This window comes from Melospiza georgiana, chromosome 14 (assembly GCF_028018845.1).
Source record: "Melospiza georgiana isolate bMelGeo1 chromosome 14, bMelGeo1.pri, whole genome shotgun sequence".
In the NCBI taxonomy this organism is placed as follows: Eukaryota; Metazoa; Chordata; class Aves; order Passeriformes; family Passerellidae; genus Melospiza; species Melospiza georgiana.
This window is the reverse complement of record NC_080443.1, coordinates 7,827,145-7,851,891: the sequence shown is the minus strand read 5'-3', so window position 1 is coordinate 7,851,891 and position 24,747 is coordinate 7,827,145. Positions and strand designations below refer to the sequence as shown.

At 42.6% G+C, this 24,747-nt stretch overlaps 1 protein-coding gene across 1 annotated transcript; it reads left to right on the top strand.

Moving 5' to 3' along the window:
• The first annotated feature begins 123 nt into the window (after window positions 1-123).
• Window positions 124-24,324, top strand: VPS35 (VPS35 retromer complex component). Its single transcript, XM_058033881.1, has 17 exons — window positions 124-181; window positions 6,912-7,010; window positions 8,369-8,465; window positions 8,964-9,087; window positions 10,233-10,415; window positions 10,721-10,934; window positions 11,643-11,726; window positions 12,158-12,267; window positions 15,289-15,385; window positions 15,476-15,624; window positions 16,097-16,304; window positions 16,798-16,953; window positions 18,960-19,082; window positions 19,940-20,119; window positions 21,263-21,502; window positions 22,158-22,301; window positions 23,432-24,324. Exons 1-17 carry the CDS (start codon window positions 179-181, stop codon window positions 23,609-23,611), a joined length of 2,391 nt encoding a protein of 796 aa, XP_057889864.1. The 5' UTR covers window positions 124-178; the 3' UTR covers window positions 23,612-24,324.
• Window positions 24,325-24,747: the final 423 nt, after the last annotated feature.

The window sequence follows — 24,747 nt, the reverse complement described above, 5'->3', positions numbered from 1 at the left end:
CCCATTGGCCGCCCGCGCCGCCAATCACCGCCCGCTCCGCCAATGGGCGCGCAGCGCGACGCTTCCTCGGAGCGAGCCAATGGGCGGCGCGCGGCGGCGGGGCGGGGCGGGGCGGGGCGGTGCGCGCGGCGCAGTCACATGACGGGGCGGCGCTGGCGGGGGCGGCGGCGGCGCGACCATGGTGAGGGTGAGGGGCAGCGGCCGGGGGTGCCCGCTGCGGGCGGGGCTGCGCTGGGACCGAGGGGCCGGCGGCCGAGGGACGGGGCCGGGACAGCGCCCGGAGCCGCTGCGCTGGGCCGGCGGCGCGGCGGGCCCGGCCGGGTGCGGGGCTGCAGCGGGCGCGGAGGCCGCACGGTCCGGCCCGGGCGGGGCTGGGGTGCGGGCCGGGCCCGCCGTGCCCGCGGTAACGCCGCCCGCGGCCCGGGCCCGCTCACCGCCTCGCTGGGCTCGGCCCCATTGCTCGTAGGGGCACGGGGAAAGGCGGTGTTTTTACCGCGGAATCGCGGCCGTGCAGCGGTCAGTTCGGTCAGTTCCGCTCCCTCTAGCCGTGCTGCCCCCGTGTTAATCCCGGGTTTGTGTCATTGCCGGTTCTGTGCACGTGTGCCGTGCTTGTCCGCCTTGCAGCCTGCGCTCTGAGCCTGCCGAGCCTGCAGAACGGCTGTGGTAGGCTGCCCGAGTAAAGTTCCTTTCTTTTCCGGCAGAAGCGGTGGCTGTGCGTTGGTGGGCGCCGCTCCGTAGCGCTCTTTGCCGCAGATGTTGGCGATTGCTCGGCAGGGAGGCGGCCAGGTGAGGCTCAGCCTCCTCTGCCCGCACTCAGCAGTAGCACAGGAGGGCACAGTCTGAACATGTGCCGGGGGAGGTTCAGGCTGGACATTTGGAGGAATTTATTCACAAAGTGAATGATCTGACATTGGAATGGACTGCCCCCGGAGGTAGTGGGGTCACGGTCCCTGGCGGTGTTTAAGGAAAGACTGGACACTGGACATGGCACTCAGTGCCTTGGTCTGGCTGACAGGGTGGTGTTTGATCTTTCCAACTTCATTCATCCTGTGAAACCTGAAATTTCCCCATGGAAATAATGCATACTGATTAATAGTTTTCAGTCCTCAATGAAAATAAGGGGACAGTCAAATTTCCTAGTAAAACAGAAGTATTTTTAATGCACCTTCAGTGGTATGTAATATTCAATGAAACTTTTAAGCAGCACATGCTGTAACCACCACAATGTGTAATTAGCCTAAGTGTGGCATATGAACAGTACTAACAGTATAGAGATAGTGAGGCCGAAAATAACTTTATAAACAGGGAATTGCTCAGTTCTTAGGCTTTTGGAACAGAACTTTTTTTTTAAGTTATATGTTTGTTGAGCTCTGTATCTTTGGGGCTGGGCAAAGCCTGTACTGTTACTTGAAAGAGGAATGTTAAATACTAAATTGGGTGAATGAGAAGTGCTAAATCTATATAGCCACCAGTCTCTGTCCCCCACACAAATATTTTGTGGTGGTCAATTATTCAGCAGTGCAACTGCTTTCCTTTGCCTGTCATTTCCATGGGAACTGGCCAGACACTCGTCTGGTCTCGTGGCTTCTTTCTAAGAATAGTTGTTGTCAGGTGATTGAGAAAAAATAAAGTTACAGATGTTGCACATGAGATAATCACAGGTGTTAAACATGGGATAATTCCCTCTACCAAATTAGGCTCCCCTGTGATTTCCTGTGGCTGAGCTTGGCTTAAACCTTGAAGCTGAATGCTTAAGTACCTTTAACATGACTTGTTTTAAGAGGGCTCTGGCTGCTTTTGATCATACCCTGAATAAAAAGTCCATCTCTTTAATACTTAATGGTGTCTTGTGGCTTCCTGTAGCAGTAAGTACCAGTTTCAACACGTGCAAAATGCTTTCATCTCTGTGATTTATCTCTGAGCTCCTGTACTGTGAGATGTCATAGAAGTTCTGGAGCCTGCAGTGTTGCAGGGAAATGCTTCCTGTATGGTATAAAATGCCTATACTTTGGGTTTTGATTTTTTGGGTGATTCCCTCAGTCTGTTAGCCAGCAGTGCTCTGCTGGCAGTGCCCTGCTCTGCTGCTGCAGCTCAGCCTTCCTCCCCTGGGCAGCCCCATCTGAGGTGTCCCAGCAGTGCTGTGGTGGCAGGTGACAATAGCAATGGCAGGAGGCAGGAAAGCCTCCCTGGGTCGGTGTCATTTGTTGTGTTACTCAGTGGCTGAGCAAACAGAAGGAGCTGCCATAGGAACAGGCTGTGAGCACATCAGTTACCTAAAGAAAAGGACTTCTGGAGATTGGGTGAAAATGCACTTCAGAATGGAATGGAAGCACAACCTTTTACTCATCATTATTTATACTCTGCATGCAGCTTGAGGCACCTGTGTGTCAGAACAGGAGCTTTTAGGCTTGACAAGCTCTCTGGAACTCTGCTATCTTTCAGTACTATGTCATTCTTGAGTACTCCAAGGTACCAGATTTTTAAGTGAAATAAGTCAGCACATTGGTTATTATTTTGGGCCCTCTCTGGAGTGCAGCTCAGTGTCAAATAAGGAACTACAAATGAATCTCATGGAACTGAGTGGTAAAAAATGAGTAAGTCTTACACAATAGGTGCAATGTTTGCTTTGTATGTTCAGGAGGAATTGCTGTTATGAGGATAGTCATGATCCAGAATAATGTTTATGGCTGCAGTAATACACGTCCCTAAGTTATCTGCAGGATAACTTGTATTAACTATTCTGGTCAGCTGGTTTCAAGCTGTTTTGGGTTTAAAAAATTGTTTTCCAGGGCAACTTACAGTTTCGTTTACTAGCCTTTATTAAAAAAAAAAAAAAAAGCCAAAGAACCTAAAAGGAATGAAAAATACACCAAAAAAACCCACCCAAAAGCTAGCTTTCCTCACCCCCTTCCAAATTCATCTCTGAGTTTTGACTTCCACAACTTGCATGTGGTCACTTATGCTGGCCCTGTGTTCACAGCAAGCAAAGGCTTCTGTGTCTTGTGCAGGAGCTGCTGGTGCACCTGGGGAGGCAGTTCTGTCCCTTCTCCACTGCCCACCTGCTGCCTCATTGCTTCAGAGCAAAAAATGAGCAAAGCAAAGCTCTTCACATCAACTTTCTGTGTTTTCTACAACATGTGCAGTATATCTAGTATGGGTATAGCTCAGACACATCTAAAGTCTAAGTAGCTGCATAATTGAAGGTATGAATTGCTCCTCTTGTGCTCAGGCAGGGGTTTGTACCTCACTGTACGTGTGGCTGACCAGGCAGGATGTTCTGTGCTGCTGCTTTTGCCCAGGGTCAGTGTCTTCCACTTCCAAAGCTGATGTTCAGGATTGCTTTTGTAGATGGACCTGGGACTCCACAGATGCTTCTTTGATAAAGTGACACTTGAAAATACCATCTTATGTTACTAGGCTGGTAATTTAAGTGTAAGATACAGAACATAAACAGCTTTATTCAACATGGACTCTGACAGAGCTGTGTTCTGATTCATTGTGTGTCCTGCTGGATCTCACTGGTTGGCTTTTGCTGTATGTTCTTTCCTTCATTTGCCTTTTGTCACCACATCCTCAAACTTCAGGCATGTGTTAGTAGCATATGTGTGTCTTGATGTGATCTTGTGTATCATGATAATGACCAGGTTATGTCTGGGAACTGCTGCAGTTCTAAAGACTGATAAAAACTGAAAGTAGCTTGCCTTCTGAAGTTGGAAGAAAAGGGTAAGCTGATACATATTCAGACTTGGAAAAGTAGAAGTTGGAACTTGTTCACTAGTGCTGCTGTGAAGATATTTTCTATTCCTACAGAAATAAAGCTGCTACAAGCAGCCCCTCAAGTGACACCTCTGCTCCTGTGGTGTGCTTTTGACAGCAGTGCAGGTGATTGTGCTACCCCTGCCACTGGAAAATGCTGCAGTTGTCTTTTCTTCAGACATGGAGTATAGTGCCCTTGTAGTAATTTAGTCTGGTCTCCTTCTGAGTCTTCAAATCAACACACGTACAAATTGAGTTTTCCTCCTTCTTAATTCTCTGTGTCTTGGAGAGATACAGAAGAAATAAATTAATATCTTGTGTTAATATGGAAATGCTTCTGTTGATGAATTCAGTACTTAGTCCCAGTGTTGAGTACAGTGTGGGACCTGGCTGTTCAAATTTAGAGCAGAAGGGGAAGTGTTCTGTCTTCTGTTAATGCAGAGACAGTTTGATGTAAAGCTGACACTATAAATGATTGAAACTCCAATTTCCCCCAGCTGCTGCTAAACTACAGTGGCTAAAGTTCTCTAAGAAGATACAAATGTTTCTGCTGGGCTTGTAGCTGGTATCATGGAGAGGATAGTTCTGAACTTGTTGCCATGATTCTGTGTTGTTTGCACACCAGAAGTAAGGAAGCCAACGCACATGGACTCAGCCAAATACTTCCTGGGCTTGTAGCAAATATGTGTTTTTTTCAGTAATGCTTAGGCTTGGTGTTGCTGTTAAAAAGCCTTCTTTTCACAGCCCTGCTTGCAGTGTTTTATGTGGCTTTAGGCTGAACCAGGTAAATGGTAATCCATTAATCAGCTGGGTTTGTCTCACAGCTTTTTAGATGGTTTAAATGCTCTCCCAGCACTGCCTGGCCCCATGAACAGCTGGGGTGGAAGAGCAGGGCTGGTGGCTGTGTTAGCCCATCAGGACAGGGGGCCTGGGAAGGTGTGGTCAGTGTCAGCATTGCTGCACTGTTCCTGGCTGATGTGCTCAGGGCATATGGCATTCAGCTCAGTAGTGATTTATTTCCTCTAAAGCACTGGTATGGATTCAGGGGACTGGAGAGTGTAACCAATGTTCTGGCATAGACATAAATCAGCAAGTCTGTAATGTGATGTTCTGATATTGATTACTGCACACTAGTCCCTGCACTGTCATTTTGTGTTCCTTAAAAGTCTGATCTGCCATTGAATAATTAAAGCTTAGCAATTACAGCAAACTTCTGCTGGCAGAACATACTTGTTTCACAGTTTGAGGCTGTCTGAGGGTTTGTAGCTATTGAATTGCCTGGGAAATAGGATCATCTAACCACGGTTGCTGCTTGTTCCTTATGCTTAAATCATTTTTGGAAGACCTGCACATTGATTAGTTATATAGAGAGAGAGCTTTGTGAGAGGTGGAGTCACTCTAATTAGCAGAGATGGCATTTTCATTGACTAAATACATTTCTTAATTAGTTATTGTGCATAGCTGGAGTGTTACTGAGGCACACTGACTCACAGAAGTGTTGGTTGGAAGGAACCTTTTTCTCATATAACCTCCTTGAAGCAGGTGTGTCACAGGTTTGTCTATTGGATCAGATCAGCCTTGGTTTTGTCCAGCTGGGTGATTGAGGAGTTTCAGGAGCAGAGTTTCATTAGGGCATGATCAAGGCAGGAACAGCATTGCAGAGCATTCTCTCTTTTCTGTATGGGGAAAAGGATAGTGGGGAGATTTCAACTGCAGAAAAAGAACCCAATTAAATATGGGAAATAACAGGCATGTGAAATGCTCTATCACCATTAAATTGGTGTTAAACTAAAACTTCCCTGCTTTAATTAAGGCCTCAATTTTAATCTCAACAGATACTTCTGGGGACTCCTCATATGGGACATGTGGGAGTTGGTACTGAAGACAGAGTTTTTAAAAACATTGGGGTGATGTAATTCATGGCCTTCCAGCTTGTTTCTGAAATGCAGTTAAAAGGAGCAGACCAGGGACCTTCTGAGCACAGTGGATGAAGGGAACAAGTATAAATAGCTGAGAATTTATTGAAGGTGAAGCCTCAGAGAACCTGCTGTGCAAATGGCTGTGCTTGGTATTTGTCATGACTAGAGAAGATGTAGCTGAAATACAGCATCAGTGCTGTTGTCTCCAGCAGTATTTCAGAGAGGCCTGCAAGGGTTGAGAGAAATGGAGATGCTGTAATGGGGTGTTGAAGGCTGATCCTGCACCAGAGGTGGGTGGCAGTGGTTCCTTGTGAAGCCTTAGGAGGAAGGCTGGGTGCAGGTGGGGTTCTGATCTGAGTTTGGACATTTTAGCAAAAATAACTGAAAGATCAGTAGGAACTGATCTTGTTATTTTGGTAGAGGGAGGGTAGCAGCTGCAGTAGGAGGAGGCCTGTTACAGCTGGATTGAGGGGAAATACAAGGATGTAAGCAATGGATTTATTTATATTTTATATGGATTTATTTATATTTTAAGAAAATGCAGTATAAACCTTGGAAGTCAAAAGATAGTGGGATTTTCAGTTGAAGGCATAGAATGTGCCTCTCTGAGGGGAAACAAGAGTGTCACTCTGCCAATGTGACTGGGACAAGGACACATGAAGAGTGGTTGTTTCTCTTCAGCTTTCTGATCCACTCTGCAAGTAGCTTCTACCTTCAGGAATGCACTAACTGTACTTTATCCTTTGCTTATCAGGATCTTGTCCTGAATGGAATGGTAGCTCAGATAGCAGCTGAGAACTTGTGACTTGTGAGCACAGAGAGCATCTGTGCAGCTGCAGTGTGTGCTCTGGGCACTGCTTTGAGGCTCTGTGGGCAGGGGTAACAGCAGTGCTTCCTCTCAGCACAGTCTCTGCATTCTCTTGGAGCTTTTCTTCCCAGATACTTGCACTGGGTTCTTGGCCTCTAAATGTTGGAAAGGCAAAGCTGGCCCTGCTCTGTCCCTGTGGCTTTGCTGTCCCAGAAGCAGTGCTGCTTGAGGATACCTGTAACTCCCCTCAGGTTTTTGCAGGGCACTTGAACTTTCTCCATTATGTCACACAACTATTTCTGACAAGCCTTGAGTGGTCACACTGCAGTGTCACTTGCAGTGCATTCTAAAGTGTGGGAATCCAGTTTTAGTGAAGTCCTAAGCAGCTTCACTGAGTTCTGTTTTGTTTGGTTTCTGTTTTCCTCCAGCCAACAACACAGCAATCTCCTCAGGATGAACAGGAAAAGCTCCTGGACGAAGCCATTCAGGCTGTGAAGGTGCAGTCGTTCCAGATGAAGAGATGCTTGGTAAGAATGTGACTTTAAAAGGCAATGAAGCTTCTTGTCTGCTAGGAATAAAACAGTAAATCAATACCAGTCTCTAGTGCTGTGAGCAAAATTAACCCTTTATGTTTCTTTGTGCCAGAGGTTTTGCCAATAAATGAGGCAACTGCTCATTGAGAGTGAGCCTTGGGTATTCTTTGAATGTGTTCCTGATTTTGCTCCAGTGTTTGACAAGATAAGTTAAAGATGTACCTTTATAATTTACATGCTTGCATTTAAATAAACCTAAGATGAACTTTATGATGAGATTATTGTTTATGTCCACCATTCTGTTGTTTTTTTTCGTGTAGCCTTTTCTTGGTGTGACTGTCAGACTGAGAGGCTGCTGATGAATTACCTGCTGCATGGGATCAATTTTGTACTGATTAACTGTAGACATACATGTGAATTCTTCTGTGACTGCAAAACACCATGGGTGTTGTGCTGAGATTTTTGTCTGGGAATTGTAGCCAATTCAGGCAGATTATGTAATCACACGGAGCTTTCTCGGGTTTGAGAAGCCTCAGCTTTTATTTGGGGAAACTGCTTAAAGTTGCAATGAAAACTTAAATATTCCCATATGTTTTCATGTGGTTAGCCAAGCTAACTTTGCAGCCAAATGACAGTAGCAAGAAGTGTAACACCTCTTCCAGTTTTGTGCTCAGTGGAATGCTTTGGAAGTCTTCAAGTAGCTGCAGCTGTGCTTTTCCCTGCTATCTGTGATTAAGTGGCAGTATAAATACACTAAGTGGATCACACTAGCAATTCTTTTTGTTCTCTCTCAAAACTTGCTGCTGCTGCTTATGATGGCTTGCTCAAGTCTGTAAAAGTGGTAGATTAGAGGTCTGTGTTGTATCCTTTGATGCCAGGTGATTAAATGCACCAGAAGTGTGAGTTAGATGCAGACTAGTAAGGGGTGGCTTTCAGTGAGGTGTTTTTTGTGGGTGAGAAGAAGGAGAAGGTGATGATGGCAGTGTGTGTTGTCTGTCTCCTAGAGCTTTCTAGGAGATCTGTGAGATCTGAGCAAAACAGACCAGATTTGGAGGAGGGGACCACGTTCTGTTTTGCTTGCTCGATAGAATCTGAGTGTTGGGAGGAGATTGCTGTATAAGCAGAATGATTTTAGATTTTTCTGCCATTAGCCTTGTGATTTTTTTTTTTTACTGTAGCTCTGTCTTCAGATGCATCTTCTTATCACCTCAGGTAAAATATTCACTTAGCTAGCATGGATGGTGTAGTATAAGCTGGATATTAAACCACTTGAGATTTTTTTTTCATAGATAAAAAATCCTGTAGTTGCCTAGAGTCATTTCTAACAGACTTTTCTCTTTCCTCCTCTGAAGGACAAGAACAAGCTCATGGATGCTCTGAAACATGCTTCCAACATGCTTGGGGAGCTGCGGACTTCTATGTTATCTCCAAAGAGCTATTATGAGCTCTGTATCCTTTCAGGAGCAAACTAATAGTTGAAGTGTATTTGCAATGGGGTATTCATCTGCTTTTTTGGTACAATGGTATCTTGTGTCAGGTACTTATTAGCACTTTTCTCCTCAGAATTCAATTATGTGTATGTATTGTAGGGGAATATGCACTTTGCTCACTGTTTAAGTTCAGTTTTTCTCTCTGGTATAAAACAGGTCTTTATACTCTTTCATATCGTCCTCTGGGAAGTTTCAGGAGTCTAGTTCTAAAAACAATATCAGCAAAAATATTCATATATTCCTAGTTTTATTCCCTTTTCTAATATGCTAAAAATTGCTCAAAGGTTTGGGTTAATTTTGCACTTTTATCCCAATCATGATTACTGTTCAGAAGTACTGCCTGCTTGGGCATATTTGTATTTGGTACAACATCTATCTTCCTAGGGCAGAATGAGCAAATTACTATGAAAATGCATTGTTGACATTCTCAGTTACAATCCTTAACTGTGAGGAAAAGACATGGCAATTTCTGATGAGCTACACTACTTGGAAGTCTACCTGACAGATGAATTTGCCAAAGGCAGGAAAGTGGCAGACCTTTATGAGCTGGTACAATATGCTGGAAATATCATTCCAAGACTGTAAGTGTGTGTATGTTGGTGTGTGACTTTGTTTGCTTTTTCTTTTTTAAACTGCTGAATAGTTGTCCAGCTCTGAGTTCAGAGAGTGATTGCCTTCTCAATCAGTTTGCAATGGTCAATGCTATTTCTGCCTGTCTGGAGTCAATTACTGTGAAACTTCTGAGACGGGCCCAGAGTGCAGGTGCAGAAGGTCAGTTCTTCCTGCCAGTGTGTTAATTTTGCACATAACCAAGGTGAGAGCACCTACGTCTTGCAATGAAGTTGGCCTTTGGGTCAAGAGCTGGTCAGTGGAAGATAACCAAGTACCATGCTCTGATCAGAGAGATTGACTGTGCCTTCATTAACTGTTTCAGTTATCTGAGGATCTAGATCTTACCTTCTCCCACACAGTATTTGCTTCATAACCTTCTGTCTTTTTAGGGAATAGGAAATGTGATAAGGAAGGTAAAAGTTTGTGACTTCACTCTTAGAGTCTTTGTGTTTCTGTTTTTTTTTTTTTTTTGGCCAAGTGTTACTTTGCCAGAAATGATACTTGAAGGCCTGTGAAACTTATATTTAAATATGTTACTGTTGGGCTGCAGTACATCTTTGCCATAGTCACTTTTGGGATTTAGGTTTTGCTTGGTACTCAAGTTTTTCATTCCTGACCTTATGTTCATGCCAGGAAGAGGCTCTGGATAGACCAGCTGCATCTTCATGCAATTTCTGGGGTTTGGCTGATGGCTGCCACTGTGTCTTCACCTCTGTGTGTAACCATCAGAGTTGTCTTCCTGCCTGCTTGTAGCCTCTGGTTCTCCCTGATGAAACTTGTGGTGCTTACTTATTTATATGTGTCAGAACTGTTTTCCAGCTTAGTGGGATGCTGGAAGTATAAATGAGCTGGTCTGAGAGCATTCAGAACTTTGTGAGCATTTACACATTCAGTGTCTCAAGCATTGTAATGAGGTCTAGTGGCTGTTCTCTGTAGCAGAGGAAGATAGGAGTTGAAAGCTGACTAAATACCCAAAATCATGGACACAGGTGATAATTTTATTGCTTTTTTGTGTTTTGGTTGTCCTGCCATCATGGACAAATGGAACTGTTATTGCCTTTCAGTGTGATGTTGTTACTTTATGGTTTATTGTGTGACTCTGTGCCTTTTGCAGGTATCTGCTGATAACAGTAGGTGTTGTCTATGTCAAGTCATTTCCACAGTCCAGGAAGGATATTTTGAAAGACCTGGTGGAGATGTGCCGTGGAGTGCAGCATCCTCTCAGAGGCCTGTTCCTCAGAAACTATCTCCTGCAGTGTACCAGGAATATCTTACCAGATGAAGGCGAGCAAGCAGAGTAAGGAGGATGGGCTATAAAATTACTCCATAAAATTACTGTTAATAGAGCTTATTTAAGTTTTCTGTGCAACTTACTTCAGATTTGAGAGAAGTAGATATGCTAGAATTCCATAGACTTGACAGGTGTTTTATCTATTAAGAATTCCCTTTTAGCATTAAGGTTCCTCACAAGTGAGGACATGAACCTTTCTTACGAACCCAGAAATCCCACACTCTAACCTTATTAAAACTTGTATGTCCACCAGTGGCTGGAAGGATGAATACCTCTGACAAGCTTTTCTGTTCTTAACCTCTTGTCTGCAGTGAAGAAACCACTGGAGACATCAGTGACTCCATGGATTTTGTGCTGCTGAACTTTGCTGAGATGAACAAGCTGTGGGTGCGAATGCAGCACCAGGGCCACAGTCGGGACAGGGAGAAGAGGGAGCGAGAGAGGCAGGAGCTGAGGATCCTGGTGGGCACAAACCTGGTCCGCCTCAGCCAGCTGGAGGGGGTCAATGTGGAGAGATACAAGCAGGTGGGATGGCTCTCCATTCTTTCTGACTCCTGCCAGCTTGTTCCAAACTAAACAAGTTTGGACTTGCAGATGAGCAGCTGGAAGTGTTATAGCTTTGCTAAAAGTTCAGTAATCCCAGTGCTTCTCAAACTCTTCACCTGAGGAAAAGTTGTGAATACTGGCATACAGTGTTCTCAGGCCAGGGACATGATTCACACATTCTCCTGTAAGTGTAACAGTGACAAGAAATTCTAACCTTTCTTTCCTGAATCCAATTTCCTTGCAGAATAATGGGTTGGTCTAAGGGCTGTATACACATCTGGTGTTCTGGGATAGATTTCACAAGTTGTGAGGCTGTGCTTCCCGAAGCATTCAAGAGAAGTGTTACTGTGTGAAATGACAGTGAAGGAAATGTATTATTTAAAAGTCTGTCCCTTGTAAGTTCTGCCATGGTGCTGCTGAGACCCTGGGTATGTGCCTGCAAAGTCAGTGGCACTCACTTATGAAATCAAAGCTTGCATAATGTATGAAAGGGACAGACTTCTGAGATGAGTTGTTTTTCTCTGAAGGATGGAACTGCACAAAAATGTGATTTCTTACCAGAAAGTCTTTAGAGAATCAGCTGAGAACTGTTAGAAATGCTGCTCTGCTTGGATTAAATGTATGTGTGAATATAAACTCAGAAGGTAATTGTAAAATCACTGCAAGACCTTTTCTCCCCTATTCCAGATTGTTCTGCCTGGAATACTGGAGCAAGTTGTGAACTGTAGAGATGCTTTAGCTCAGGAGTACCTCATGGAGTGCATCATACAGGTGAGCTGCTTAAGTTCAGTGGCAGTGATGGGACACAGGGACACTTCTGTACACTTAATCAGATTCAGGCAGCTTTCCCATGTTCCTCATGGACTGGAAAACTTCATCACTGGGACTTGCACACAGTAGCTTGTCCTGTATTTTTTACAGATGGGCAGAGTGGAGGTTTTGTGCTCCTTCTGTTACAGTAGCTGTAAGCATCTGAGCAGTAGTGCCTGTGTTATGAGTTGTAATAGAGAGGTGGGCCCTCAGTTACCCATTTGTTTCATATCTCTTGCTTCATGCATTTACCCAGTCAAGGTCAGCTTCATAGGCCAGAGTGTATTTACTGTGTGACTATCTGCTTTAGAATTATTGTGTTGCATTTTTCTTCTGTGTAACAATGGGCAAATTCAGTTTATAACTTGATGACTATTGATCTAAAACTTCAGGTTTTCCCAGATGAATTTCACCTCCAAACCCTGAACCCATTTCTCAGAGCCTGTGCTGAGCTGCACCAAAATGTGAATGTGAAAAATATAATTATTGCTTTAATTGACAGGTGAGTGACCAAGGGGGTGGAACTTGACTCAAAATTAAGTTTGTGTTGTGCACAAGCAGATGATAATTCTTCTATCATTTGAATATGTTTATTTTTGATACCACTTCACTGTTTCCATATCTTTCAGCTGTAATTAAAGCTGTGAAGAATATTATTTCTGTTACTTCTACTCTCTGGACTCTGCTTTTACAGCTTCCAATGAAACCTGCTTTATGGACTGATTAAAACTTGTAAACAGATTAAGCCAGGAACAGCCCATTTAGTATTGAGCAGTTTCATGCTTCAGAACTGAAGTGACAGCAGTGCCCTGCTGTGACAGCCATATCTCTCATAGGTACCTCTTGAAATCTTGAAGATCCCAATGGCTAAATCATCTGTCAGGAGCACTTCACCTTGCAGGGTCAGAGATCAGAGAACATGACAATGCTTCTTCAGAACAGAGCTAGTAGGAGATGGAACTGCCTTCTTAATTCTTAGCTTGCCAATAGCATCTACACTGTTCTCTTAAAAGCATGTTTCTCCTGTGGAGGTGCTGCTTAAAACTGCTTGCACTGAGTTCAGATTTGGGGCAGAAATCATAGAATCCTTAGGTTGGAAAAGAGCTTTAAGGTCAAACTGAAGTTTTAATTTGTATCCTGAAAGGGAACAGAAATTTTCAGTGATCACCTGCACTTTCTTACTGCAGAAAGGAAGTGCCCTTGCCTGGCTTGTCTCAGGCTGTAGAGAAGCCTTGTCCTTTGCATTTGCACCCAAACATGTACATCTGGTCCAGGTACCAGTGAATGGAGTTCAGCTAGCACAGGGATCTTGGGTCCCCCTGGCATTCAGCTTTGGGTGGAGTTCCTGTATCCTCTCTAATGCCTGGAGAGGACTTGAGTGTATTGGCATGACTGGTACAAGTTAGGATCTTGAATTTTTTACTCACCAAGTTTGTAGTTTGTCTTCTCCAGGTTCTTTCAGATTTATATGTTCAAGACTTTGATTTTATTGGAGTACCTTTCAGTGCTTGTGCATTTGTCAGAGACACTGTGCTGCCTTTGCTGCCTTCATACAGAGATGTTCACAGGAGTTCTTTGGTTTCCCATGCTTGGATGCTGTGGCTGAGTTTTTCATAATTCTGTGAGCTTAAAAAAAAAACCAACAAAAATTGTAAACCCCAAATACCACAAAACCCCCAAATCCCAAGAAATGTTGCCTGTAACTGATTTCTGAGACTATCTTGATTACTTTTTGAAGAGGTCATGGGATATTTTGCTAGACTCTTAAGCTGGAGCATGGCAGTGTCATTCTTGTGAGAAAACTTTCCTTGTGTAGCTTTTGCTGCCCTGTTAAACTTTGGTATCACCTCCACAGTAAGATTTTGTGTTGTTTTGTTACAAACACCAGTAAGTGACTGGTCAGCAGTGACCCTCTGTCCTCCCAGCCTTACCACTGCTGGATTTTGTTGAGGGCTTTCAAAGCTCTCTCTGACCTGTAGGACAAGGGCAGAAAGGTGGCAGCATGATGGTTATCTTTGCAGTATGGCAGCTTGAGATTTTGACTGCAATGTTACTGCCAGTGTTGGAGCATCTGAGTGGATCTGTCCTTGGAATCCATGTGTGCAGGGAGAATGTTGCTCTTGTGTTTGTGTTGGAGCTGGTAGCAGCAGTGGCCAGCAGCTTCAGTATTGTGTAGTTGAGATGTGAAGCTGCCCTGTGTAGGTTGTGCTTCTTGGCATTTCTCATCTTTGTTTCAGCTGGCATTGAGTAATTAAATCTGAACATCAGTGACTGATGAAGGAGCTTGTGAAAATTTTATCCTTATTCCTGTGGGGCTTTCCTGCTAAAGGAATCTCTGCAAATAGTCATGCTGCTTTGGGATCTTTGTTGCCTTACTAAAACATTCATGAGTTTTAATTATGCTGCCATCTGCCTGCAGCTTGCTCATACCTTGTAACATTGCTGGCTTTACACTGAGCTGTTGCCAAGGAAAGCTGCCTTGTGCCTCTAAGAAAAGGCAGTGATTGTTCCTGGCTTTAGGAGGTCTGTTTCTTATCACCCTAATCAAATATAAGAATAGTTCAATGTCTTATTTTTCCTGGCAGTGAAGTTTTTTTGCCTCCTGGGCTTTTCTTATGTGCCTCTTTATTTTAGATTCAGAATCAAAATTGAGAAACCCTGTAGAAAGAATTTTAAAAAAATTAATTCAATGCCTTTTCCTAAATATTTTTGTAGTTCATTTTCTAATTCAGAGTATAATAACCTCAATAATTAGAAAGTCAAGATAGTACTGAGCTTCTTAAGCTTCAACTCTGGTAAGGTGTTAAGTCTTCTGATAGTGGTGCTTTCTATCCTGTATCTCATTTTTGCAGAAATGGTTCTTGGCATGACTTTCTCTTACAGATAAAAATCCCTCTCACCATCTCCTGAATGCTTGCTGGATGGCAATTTCTTGCTCCCACCCCCCAAAAACCAATATTCTTCACTTCTCCATTCTTCTTAAGTTCACTTTGTATTTTGTTCTCTGCAAATAGTGTAAGTTCCAGCCATGTTGGTTGGTCTTTAGTGACAAAGATTAGTTAAGGCAGCATATTCCTTCTGTGTGTTTTTTTCCTGGAGGCTGTTTTGTGGAGGATGCTATTGGGTGTCTAATTTCAGTAATATCACTGACTGAGTAAATGCAGGATATTTACTCTTCCATCAGCCTACTCTGTACCTCTTTATCTGCTGGAAAAAATAGATCACTTGCTTCTAGCTGAAGAACATCAATTAGGAAATGTCCTTCCTGTTCCTTCTTCACCTTTCCTTTTCTGTCAGCACTCTTTTTCAGGTCTGATACTTACCAGGCTCAGTTGCTCATAAGGCTTCTGACTTCCATAAATTTCCTTTTTGCTTGTAATAGAGCTTCCAAAAATACCTAAAGGACATGGTTTTTTCTTTCTTCCAAATATACCTAAAGGACATGCCAGTCCCTCTTTCTGCTCTGTATTTGAGGAGTGGAAAAGCTGTCCTGACCAAGCTGCTTTCCGTGCTCTGTCACCAGGTTAGCTTTATTTGCACATCGTGAGGATGGACCTGGGATCCCAGCAGATATCAAACTCTTTGATATCTTTTCACAGCAGGTTGCTACTGTTATACAGGTATGTTGGGTATCCCTGCATGCAGTTTTGGGGGTGGTTTTTGCAAAGTTCTGTGCTTTAGTATCAGTTTCATGCTGTCTTGAATTTCAGTCTCGGCAGGATATGCCCTCAGAGGATGTGGTGTCTTTGCAAGTTTCTCTCATTAACCTGGCCATGAAATGCTACCCAGACCGTGTGGACTATGTTGACAAGGTCTTGGAGACTACTGTGGAAATATTCAACAAACTTAATCTGGAACAGTGAGTGTCTCTTGCATTTTCTTTGGCCTGGCAATTAATGCCCTAAAATCAGGCCTTCTGCATTTGGTGAGATAGCAGGCCATGCTCTGGATGTGGAAGGTCACTGCTTTTGGACTGAGCTGCAGCAGCCCTGATAAACTCCTGGCTAACCAGGACTTGCTCCACATGAAAAATTGTACATCCACACAATGTGTGTGCATTTTGTAGGCATCCCTTACAGCACTCTAGAGTTCTGCTATTGCTGCCTTTGCAGCCACACTCTGCTTCTGCTGGCAGCAACTTAAAACATGCATTTGTTACTGTATGTCCCAAAGAACAAGACTGACTCATTTGGGTACTTGTTTCCTTTCTCCCTAGCACCAAGTGCTTGGTAGTTGTTGTATATCTCAGAATTTATACTCTGAAGCAGACTTTAAACCTGCCTGTGTGAACCATTGATTAATTGTATTTTTTTGCATATATTTTCTTCTAGTATTGCAACAAGCAGTGCTGTTTCAAAGGAGCTGACTAGACTTTTGAAAATCCCAGTTGATACTTACAACAATATCCTGACAGTTCTGAAACTAAAACATTTTCACCCACTCTTTGAATACTTTGATTACGAGTCCAGGAAGAGCATGAGTTGTTATGTGCTTAGCAATGTGTTGGATTATAACACAGAAATTGTGTCCCAAGAACAGGTATGATACAGTTAATTTGAAAATCTGGGTATTTAAATGATTGTTCAAGGACCTGAAAACACATTTGGGGACTTCATGCAGGGCATGCTTTGTTTCCTAGCCTGCATGCCCCTGCCTCCCCTGGCACAGGCTTTATCCCACTTGGTAATTCTTCCTCCCGTGTTCTTAAATGACTCTTACCTAACCTCATCCTAGAGGCTACTTCTGATTTACCACACCTCAGCCTAGACAGTAATCTGTTAGGTGTGAAAAAAGACCCTGAATCCCTTTAAAACTGGGTCTGCTATCTAAAGAAGGCTGCTGGAATCTGAATTTCCTCTGCACTGCTGTGCTGCCCTGTCCCACTTGTGCTGAGAGGGACCCTTCTTCAGGGTCTAAGGCACATATGTCTGAAGCATCACCACTATGAGTGGCTGTAGAGATGTTCCCAATTGCTGGCAATTTATGCTTATGGTCTACTGTAGTTTAAACAGAGCTTCTATTGCCTTTACAGGTTGATGCTATCATGAATTTGGTATCCACGCTGATCCAGGATCAGCCAGATCAGCCTGCTGAAGATCCTGACCCTGAGGACTTTGCAGATGAGCAGAGTCTTGTGGGGAGATTCATTCACCTGCTGCGTTCTGATGACCCTGACCAGCAGTACCTGGTTGGTGACTGGTGCTTCTCAATGTTTGTGCTCTAAACTGTCTCAGTTCTTGCATTATTAACTGTACAAGACTTGAAGCTGGAAGCTGGGCCATCACTGCTCTGGCACTACAAACTCAGCAGAGAACATTATGTATGACACCTTTAGTGGTAGGCTGATATGTTATTTATTCAGAAAAAGCAGATGAGGACTTAAGCATTTGTTGATTGAAAGTTTTCATCCCCTGAGGTAGCAATGATCTGAATTGTTTTGTGGAACTCTTAATGTTCTGACAACTTCATATAATGATCTGTTGAAAACACAGCAAGTGCTGTTTGGAGTACTGTGCTATTTTGATACCAAGGGAATGCAAAAAACCTCAGAAAATACAGCTTAGCATGTTTAGCCTTAGGGATTTTAATTTCTGTGAGGATAGGGTTTTCATGCAGCATGTAGTGTCCTGCTGCTTGGTTCCACATGCTTTTCCTCTCTGCTTGGTCCATCTGTAGCAGCAGGTTTGACATGTCCTTGAAATCTGTGCATTGTGGTACTTGTAATGGTTTGAGTTGAGGTAGTTCTGTTGTTATCTGCTATATCTGGCTTTAGGGAGGTCACTTAAACTTCAAATAAACTATCTTGAGAAGTGTGTGTTAGAGTAGAGGGCCAGGGATATTCTGTCTATGCTGCTCCAGATCCACTGTAGAAGCTGTGCTGGAGCTGCATCTGCTGCAGATGGCAATGAACTCATGTCAGAGTCAGGCCTGCTTAGGGACTACTGTCAAGTTACAGTTTGTGCCTGAGATAAATGTCATACTGTATAAACAGTGAGAATAGAGCAACAGAATAAAGTGCAAGCTTTGCATAACACAACTAGCGTTGATTTAGCTTGACTTTAAGGTCTGGTATAAAAAACTCTTGCTTGAAGTGTAATGAAACTGGTGCAATGGGGAGAGGAATAACATTACAGGAACTGGAGTCAGTTGTATTTCAGGATCTTATCACTGGAGTCAAGCAGAAAGATTTTGGGGTTTTTTTTCTTATAGAGAGCAAAACTTCTCTCAAAGGAATGCTGGCACCAAGGAAATTAATATTTCTACCCCAAAAGAATTTACATAGCTAGAGATGTTGAAGCTGTTTCTGCAAAGATTGAGTGTCAGTCTGTCTTTTTCATCTAGCAGTGCTTTGCTTTAATCACATTGACCCCCTTTAAATGCCATCAAAGGACTTGTCACATTATCTTTTAGGTACAATTCTATGAGCTACTTAACACCTTTTACTAGTAATGCTTAATAGCTCCCTCAACATCACAAATGCTTGCATCAAATTTTTATACAATGCAGCAGCTGCAGGAAAAATCCAAGGTTATAGGATTTTCACAGTGTCTCACTTTAAATTATGCATTCTGTATGGAAGAGATATGAAATGCAAATTCAAACAGCCTAGTCCAAGTGTATTAGCCAGAGTGGCTAACCAGTGTGTGATGGGTTGTGGTGGTGTTCACAGGGGTCCCAGGAGGAGGGAAGAGATGAGAATCTTGACTCCATGTTTCAGAAGGCTGATTTATTATTTTATTATATATATATTATATTAAAATAAAATTATATACTAAAACTATACTAAAAGAATAGAAGAAAGAATTTCATCAGAAGGCTAGCAAGGAATAGAAAGGAATGGAATGATAAAATCTTGTGACTGATCAGAGAGTCTGAGACATCTGGACTGTGACTGGCCATTAATTAAAAACAACCACATAAGACCAATCAAAGACGCACCTGTTGCATTCCACAGCAGTAGATAATCATTGCTTACATTTCGTTTCTGAGGCCTCTCAGCTTCTCAGGAGAAAAAATTGCTAACAAAAGGATTTTTCATAAAATATGTCTGTGACAATGGGTGATTACAGACTTCTGTATATTCAGGTTATGAAGTCTACATCTAATCTAAGAACAGGTTAAGGGTGGGGCACTGGGCTTCCCCTGAGTGCCTGTCTCAGTGCAGGGGTCTCTGAGCTCAGTGTTCTGTTGCAGATCCTCAACACTGCCCGGAAGCACTTTGGGGCCGGGGGGAACCAGCGCATCCGCTTCACGCTGCCGCCCCTGGTGTTCGCTGCCTACCAGCTCGCCTTCCGCTACAAGGACAACTCCAAAGTGGTAAGGGCACCTCTAGCTGCCTCCTGTGTGCTTGCTTGGCTTTATTTTCTGGAAAATGCATTTTGGCTGGCTGCATAAGTATGCTCAGACTTGATACAGAAGGCTAGTTTTGTTTGGGTTTCTTCTTGAGGTTTGAATGCTTTTTAATTTAATGAAAATTTTTATCAGGTCATAGTAAATTACTTTAGTACTTGAGAGGTGAAGAAGCAGAAATTGGCAAGTTTTGTTTGTTCATTAAGGTGACAGATTATGTGCCTTTACTGGAGATCAGAACTAATGGCATGAAACCGATTTAAATCTGGATATTGAAATTCATCAATTTCTAAATTGTAGCTACATTATTGTAATGTTTCTAAACTTAAAAGCACTTGCTTTAACTTATACAGTAGTAGTGGAAGTGTACATTAAAATAATGACTTAAATGCTTTCTGATTGAGATAGTTAGTTACCTTAAATATGTTTTTCCTTTATTGTAGGTGTTATATTATGAGGAAATAAGTTTAAATGTTAAAATATTCTTTAAAATGAAGGTTTTAAAATTCTCTTCCACTTCTAATTTCTCTGGACTGAGCAGAATTTTTCTCCCCTTGGCTAACTAGGCTTTTGCTCAGTTATGTGCTAAGCATGGCTGTCCTAACTGCAGTTCAGTGCAGGCTTCTGAAGAAAGCTCTTATGAACTGGTGGGAAAAATGGGTGTGAAATTTTTGTAAGTGAAAGAAATACTTTGTGCAGACCCACTGAAGCCAACACTGGAAGCTGGCGTGACTGAAGCACTTAACAGATCTTAGAACAATTGAGATTCCCTTTTCCTTGTAGCAATGCTCTTGTTCAAGCTTGTACTTGCTTGTCTTGTCTAGGATGACAAATGGGAAAAGAAGTGCCAGAAGATCTTCTCATTTGCTCATCAGACCATCAGTGCTCTGATCAAAGCAGAGCTGGCAGAGCTGCCTCTCCGACTCTTCCTGCAGGGAGCACTGGCTGCAGGAGAGATTGGCTTTGAGAATCATGAAACTGTGGCCTATGAGTTCATGTCCCAGGTGAGTGTCCAGCTGGTAGAGCTGGTGTCCTGTGCTGCCTTTCATTTGATTTGGGCAGGTTTGCTGAACACTGAACCATCTGGTGTGATTCAAACACCTGAAATGATGGACAGCCAGTGCTACTAGGTAGAAACTCCTCATTTCATTCTTGCTTCCCAGGCTGCTGTGGAATTAAGCTCCATTGCTACTGATTTGAATACTCAGTCTGACAACAGTGGTATGTTGCAATGCTGCCTCCTGCTCGTGTAGTTGGCTCACTGGAGGAGTGTAGTTTCTCAGCATAAAATGCTCCTTCACTGCTTCTGTCTCCAGCTCCTGATACCCAGCTGGTATTGCCTGACCACAAGCACTCTTTGGAGGTTTCCTAAAATCTGCAGTGTTCACAACTGCTGTGCTGGGCTTTGCCAATTAAAATCCTTCTATTGGAACCTATTATAAACTACTCTGAAAATCTATTTGAATTTGTAACTTGGTCTTAAGCCTTACTTGTTGCAAAAACCTTCCCCTCCTACCTACCACATAAAGAACCAATGTGTTCCATGTTATCCCTGTTGTAGCTTTGTCCTAATCTTTCCTCTAATACTGCTACTAAATGCATGTTTTTAAAGAGAGTTGCTGGTAAGCTGGGTTTGCTCACTGTGTTGTATCAGTTGCTGTTGTAGCACAGTTCTGACTATGAGAGCAGCATGGCAATTATGTACTTTCCATTAGAGATACAGTTCAAGATTTGTCTATTCTCTGAAGATTCTTCATCCATGTAGCAGCAGTGCAAGTGCTTTTCTTACCTGCTCTGTCATCACTGACCTGCTGTCAGCTTCTGCTCAGCTGTTTTGTGTGTTTCAAAGAACCAGATTTTCTTCAAGGACTGTTTCTGCTGCTGAATAGGTGCTTGAATGAGGAAAAACTCAGTCTTCAGATTTTGTGGGAGCACACTTATTTGCTATGACCACTTGAATACTCTTTCTTGTAAGACTTTTTCTGGTCTGTGGATTTACTTGATTTTACACTCTACGTGAAAGGTTTTTTTCCTGCCTGAAGCTTTTAACAAATGCAAAACTGGACAGTTTCTTGCTCTGTGAGTAGCAGGTGTAGTTTTTTTTTCCTGATGTGTTCTGATTGAGTCTTGCTTTCTCCCTTGTCTAGGCCTTCTCTCTATATGAAGATGAAATCAGTGACTCAAAAGCACAGCTGGCTGCAATCACCTTGATAATTGGGACATTTGAGAGGATGAAGTGCTTCAGTGAGGAGAACCACGAGCCTTTGAGGACTCAGTGTGCACTGGCAGCCTCCAAGCTCCTGAAGAAGCCAGACCAGTGCCGAGCTGTGAGCACTTGTGCCCATCTGTTCTGGTCTGGCCGGAACACTGACAAGAATGGGGAGGAGGTGAGAACAAAGGGACAGCAGTGGGACACATCCTGCCTCACTACTTCCTTCTGTAGGCACTTCTAAAGTAGATACATTGATGTAGGTTTGGTTGGAATTTATTCTAATATATGAAACTGCATAAATAAAAACATGGAGAAAACTCTAATTTAAGGGTGGAAGTACCAGGCAAGCTTTGGCGTGTCAGCTAGTTAAAGGCTACTTGACTGGGCTGCACTTTGCTTGTATTTATTATATTATCTGTTTCTCTGTGAACTACTAAACTTCCAAATTACAGATAAAAGCTGTTGAAGCAAAGGTTAAAAAATCCTCTGTGTTCTTCAGGGTTTGTCACATAAGCTGTTGTAATTTTAAAGAGCAGTGTTTGAAACATTTTTCAAAGTATGTATTATGGTAAGTGCTACAAAATTGAATTAATTGATCTCATAATTGAAGGCTTTCAACAGCTGTTCATGTTGCTGTGTGATTTAACAAAATCCAACGTTGGTGGCAGTCAGGCAGGGTAAGCTTTCAGTGACAGCTTGCTCTTTGCAGTTTGTGTGGTTTTGTGTTTCTGTGGCAGAGCCCCAGGAAATGCTGTGTGTGCCAAGGGAGGAGATACTGGAGCTCCCTAAGGTTCTTTCATTTCTTGTAACTTTGGTGGTTTTCCTTCTAGCTTCATGGAGGAAAAAGAGTGATGGAATGCCTAAAGAAGGCTCTGAAGATAGCAAATCAGTGCATGGACCCTTCTCTGCAAGTCCAGCTTTTCATAGAAATTCTGAATAGATATATCTATTTTTATGAAAAGGAAAATGAGGCGGTGAGTGGAAATCCATTCTCTGTTGCATCTTTGTTAAAGGTTTCTTTAAGCTCTTCATTCACACTTATACAACAAATTCTCTTCAGCTTGCCCTGTAGCCTCATGAGAGGCACAAGTTCTTGTGAGAAGAAAGGAGTCAATTCTTGATGTGCTAGTAAAAGTATTGGATTAAACTTTGTTCTTCTCAATTAGGGGGAAATGTTTGCAGTTCAGTTTTGAATTTAAACATTGTGAGACTTGTATACCTAAAATATTTTAGATTAAAACTTACTGGAACTTAGATGAGAAAGTAGTAGGATTCTAGCTTTAAAGGTACCAAACTTGATGGATACATAAGGAAAAGAAAATTTTTACAGGTGTTCATGGTCACTGCTGAGTCTGCCAGGTTGGTGTAAGCTTTAATTCTCAAAATAGATATGACACCATTTGTACTCAGCTTAAATTGTGTGTGTGTATAATCTGAGTTAGTTACCTGATCCATTTTCTGTTAGCAGATAAAGAACAGTTATGCAGTTTGAAAAACCTGCTTGGTCAAGTAGAGATCAGTGTCTTTTCTGATGTCATTGATTGAGACTAGATGTTAAAGAATACCCTGCAGTTCTGAGAGAATTCCTGAAGAAATTTGAGGGATTTGCTGAGTTTCCAATAACTGAACTGGCTTCTCAGTGTAGGGGTACTCTAGTATAGATGCTGTATGTGATGGAGATGAAAACAAAGCTTTGAATTTCAAAGCACTTGGCAGATATAAAAATACTCTGGTGGCCTGCAGTGCATTTTGTGTAGTGCTGAACTTCAGCCTGTAGGCAGCCATGGTTGTTCTCTAAGAATAATTTTAAATCTGATATTACCATCTTGACTGATTTCTATAAGAAACAATTATCTCACAGTGCATATACCGTCTGATTGTGTGTGCCATTTGTTTGAAGCTTTTTAAATTTGTATTGAATACTCTGGATAGAAATGCTGTTGGAATAGTTACAAGAAGTGAGTGCCCAGCAGTTTGTCTGCATAGTCTTACCAGCATTTTGAAATTGTCCAAATACAGATAGCTTAAAGACAAGTCTGTTCAAACTAATGTCTGTGCACTTGTACACAGAGGGTGTTGATGACTTCTGTTTTATGTTCTGTAGGTGACAATTCAGGTTTTGAATCAGCTTATACAGAAGATCAGAGAAGATCTCCCAAACCTTGAGTCTACTGAAGAAACAGAACAAATTAACAAACACTTTCACAACACACTGGAGCACTTGCGTCTGAGGAGGGAATCACCAGAATCTGAGGGGCCAATTTATGAAGGTCTTGTTCTTTAGAAAGACACTCACTGTACCTGTTTTCATTTACATACCATGGTTTTTTTTAAGATAGGTTCCTAGGTTGTGCCTTTCAGAAATGTCAAGTTAACATTCATGTGTTCAGTCTGGCACTTCAAACACTTGTGTTGAGTACTCTAACAAATTTGGAAGGTTGGACCAGCAACTGCAGGTTTCATCAGTTAGCATGGCTGAAACTTTCTTTGAAATCCATGTGACATGGTAGGGCTCTTCAGTTCTGATTTCTCTTCTGTCTGTTCACTGTTGCTTCTGTAGCACTAGAGCTCTAAACTGGCAGTGACTGTCAGCTGAAACTGTGTCTGATCCTTACAGAGCATCAGATTTTTGGGATTATTGTATGTCAAATTCTGCTTGTGCTTTTCTTTTAATGCCGAGTTAAGACTAAGTGTAATATTTTTCCCTAAAACTAGAATATATTAATGCATGTTTGGAGAGTTTTAAAGTACCATGTTCAAAAACAGAAGTTATATTTTGCATATTAAGGCTCTGTGACATTCAGTGAGGGCCAGTACTGTGCACAGGGCATATTTATCAAGATAATTTTGTTCCAAATAGTATAAAAAAATAGAGAAATTGCAATCTATATAGATATGTATAACCTTCATTACTGTAAATTTAGGGGAAAATGCATTACACAAGTTTATTCAGTATCATGATTTTGCACCGGTGAAACAATAAAGTTGCTATTAACACCTGTTGTTTCATGTCTCTTCAGAGCCCACTGTTGAACCCAAGCTAATGTTGAACCTTCTGATGAAAGTGAAAGAACTTTGGTTTTGTAGGGACAGAAGAATGAAGGCATAGTTACCCTGGCTGAGCTGGGCAGCTGCTGGCATTTCTCATGTGGGAGTTGGTGATACAAAGCCAGTGTTTCTCCACGTGGTGCTGAGATGATGTGTGCTCACATTTCACAATGTTTTTATGACATGCTTGCAGTGAGGAAGAATCCTACTGGATTCTGTGCCAGAGAGTGACAATTGAATGCCAGTGCTGTAGGGAACTGAGCAGCAGAGCACAGCCAGTGGCAGCTGCTGCTCTCCTGGTCCTGTCCATGGGTTAATGCCAATTGCTGCAAGTTCTGACCTGGCTGGTTTGCCTTGACTGAACGTGGTGTC

Coding starts and splice junctions, on each gene's coding strand:
- VPS35 (XM_058033881.1), top strand. Junction 21,503..22,157: donor CTGACAAGAATGGGGAGGAG/GTGAGAACAAAG, acceptor TTTTCCTTCTAG/CTTCATGGAGGAAAAAGAGT. Junction 22,302..23,431: donor ATGAAAAGGAAAATGAGGCG/GTGAGTGGAAAT, acceptor TATGTTCTGTAG/GTGACAATTCAGGTTTTGAA.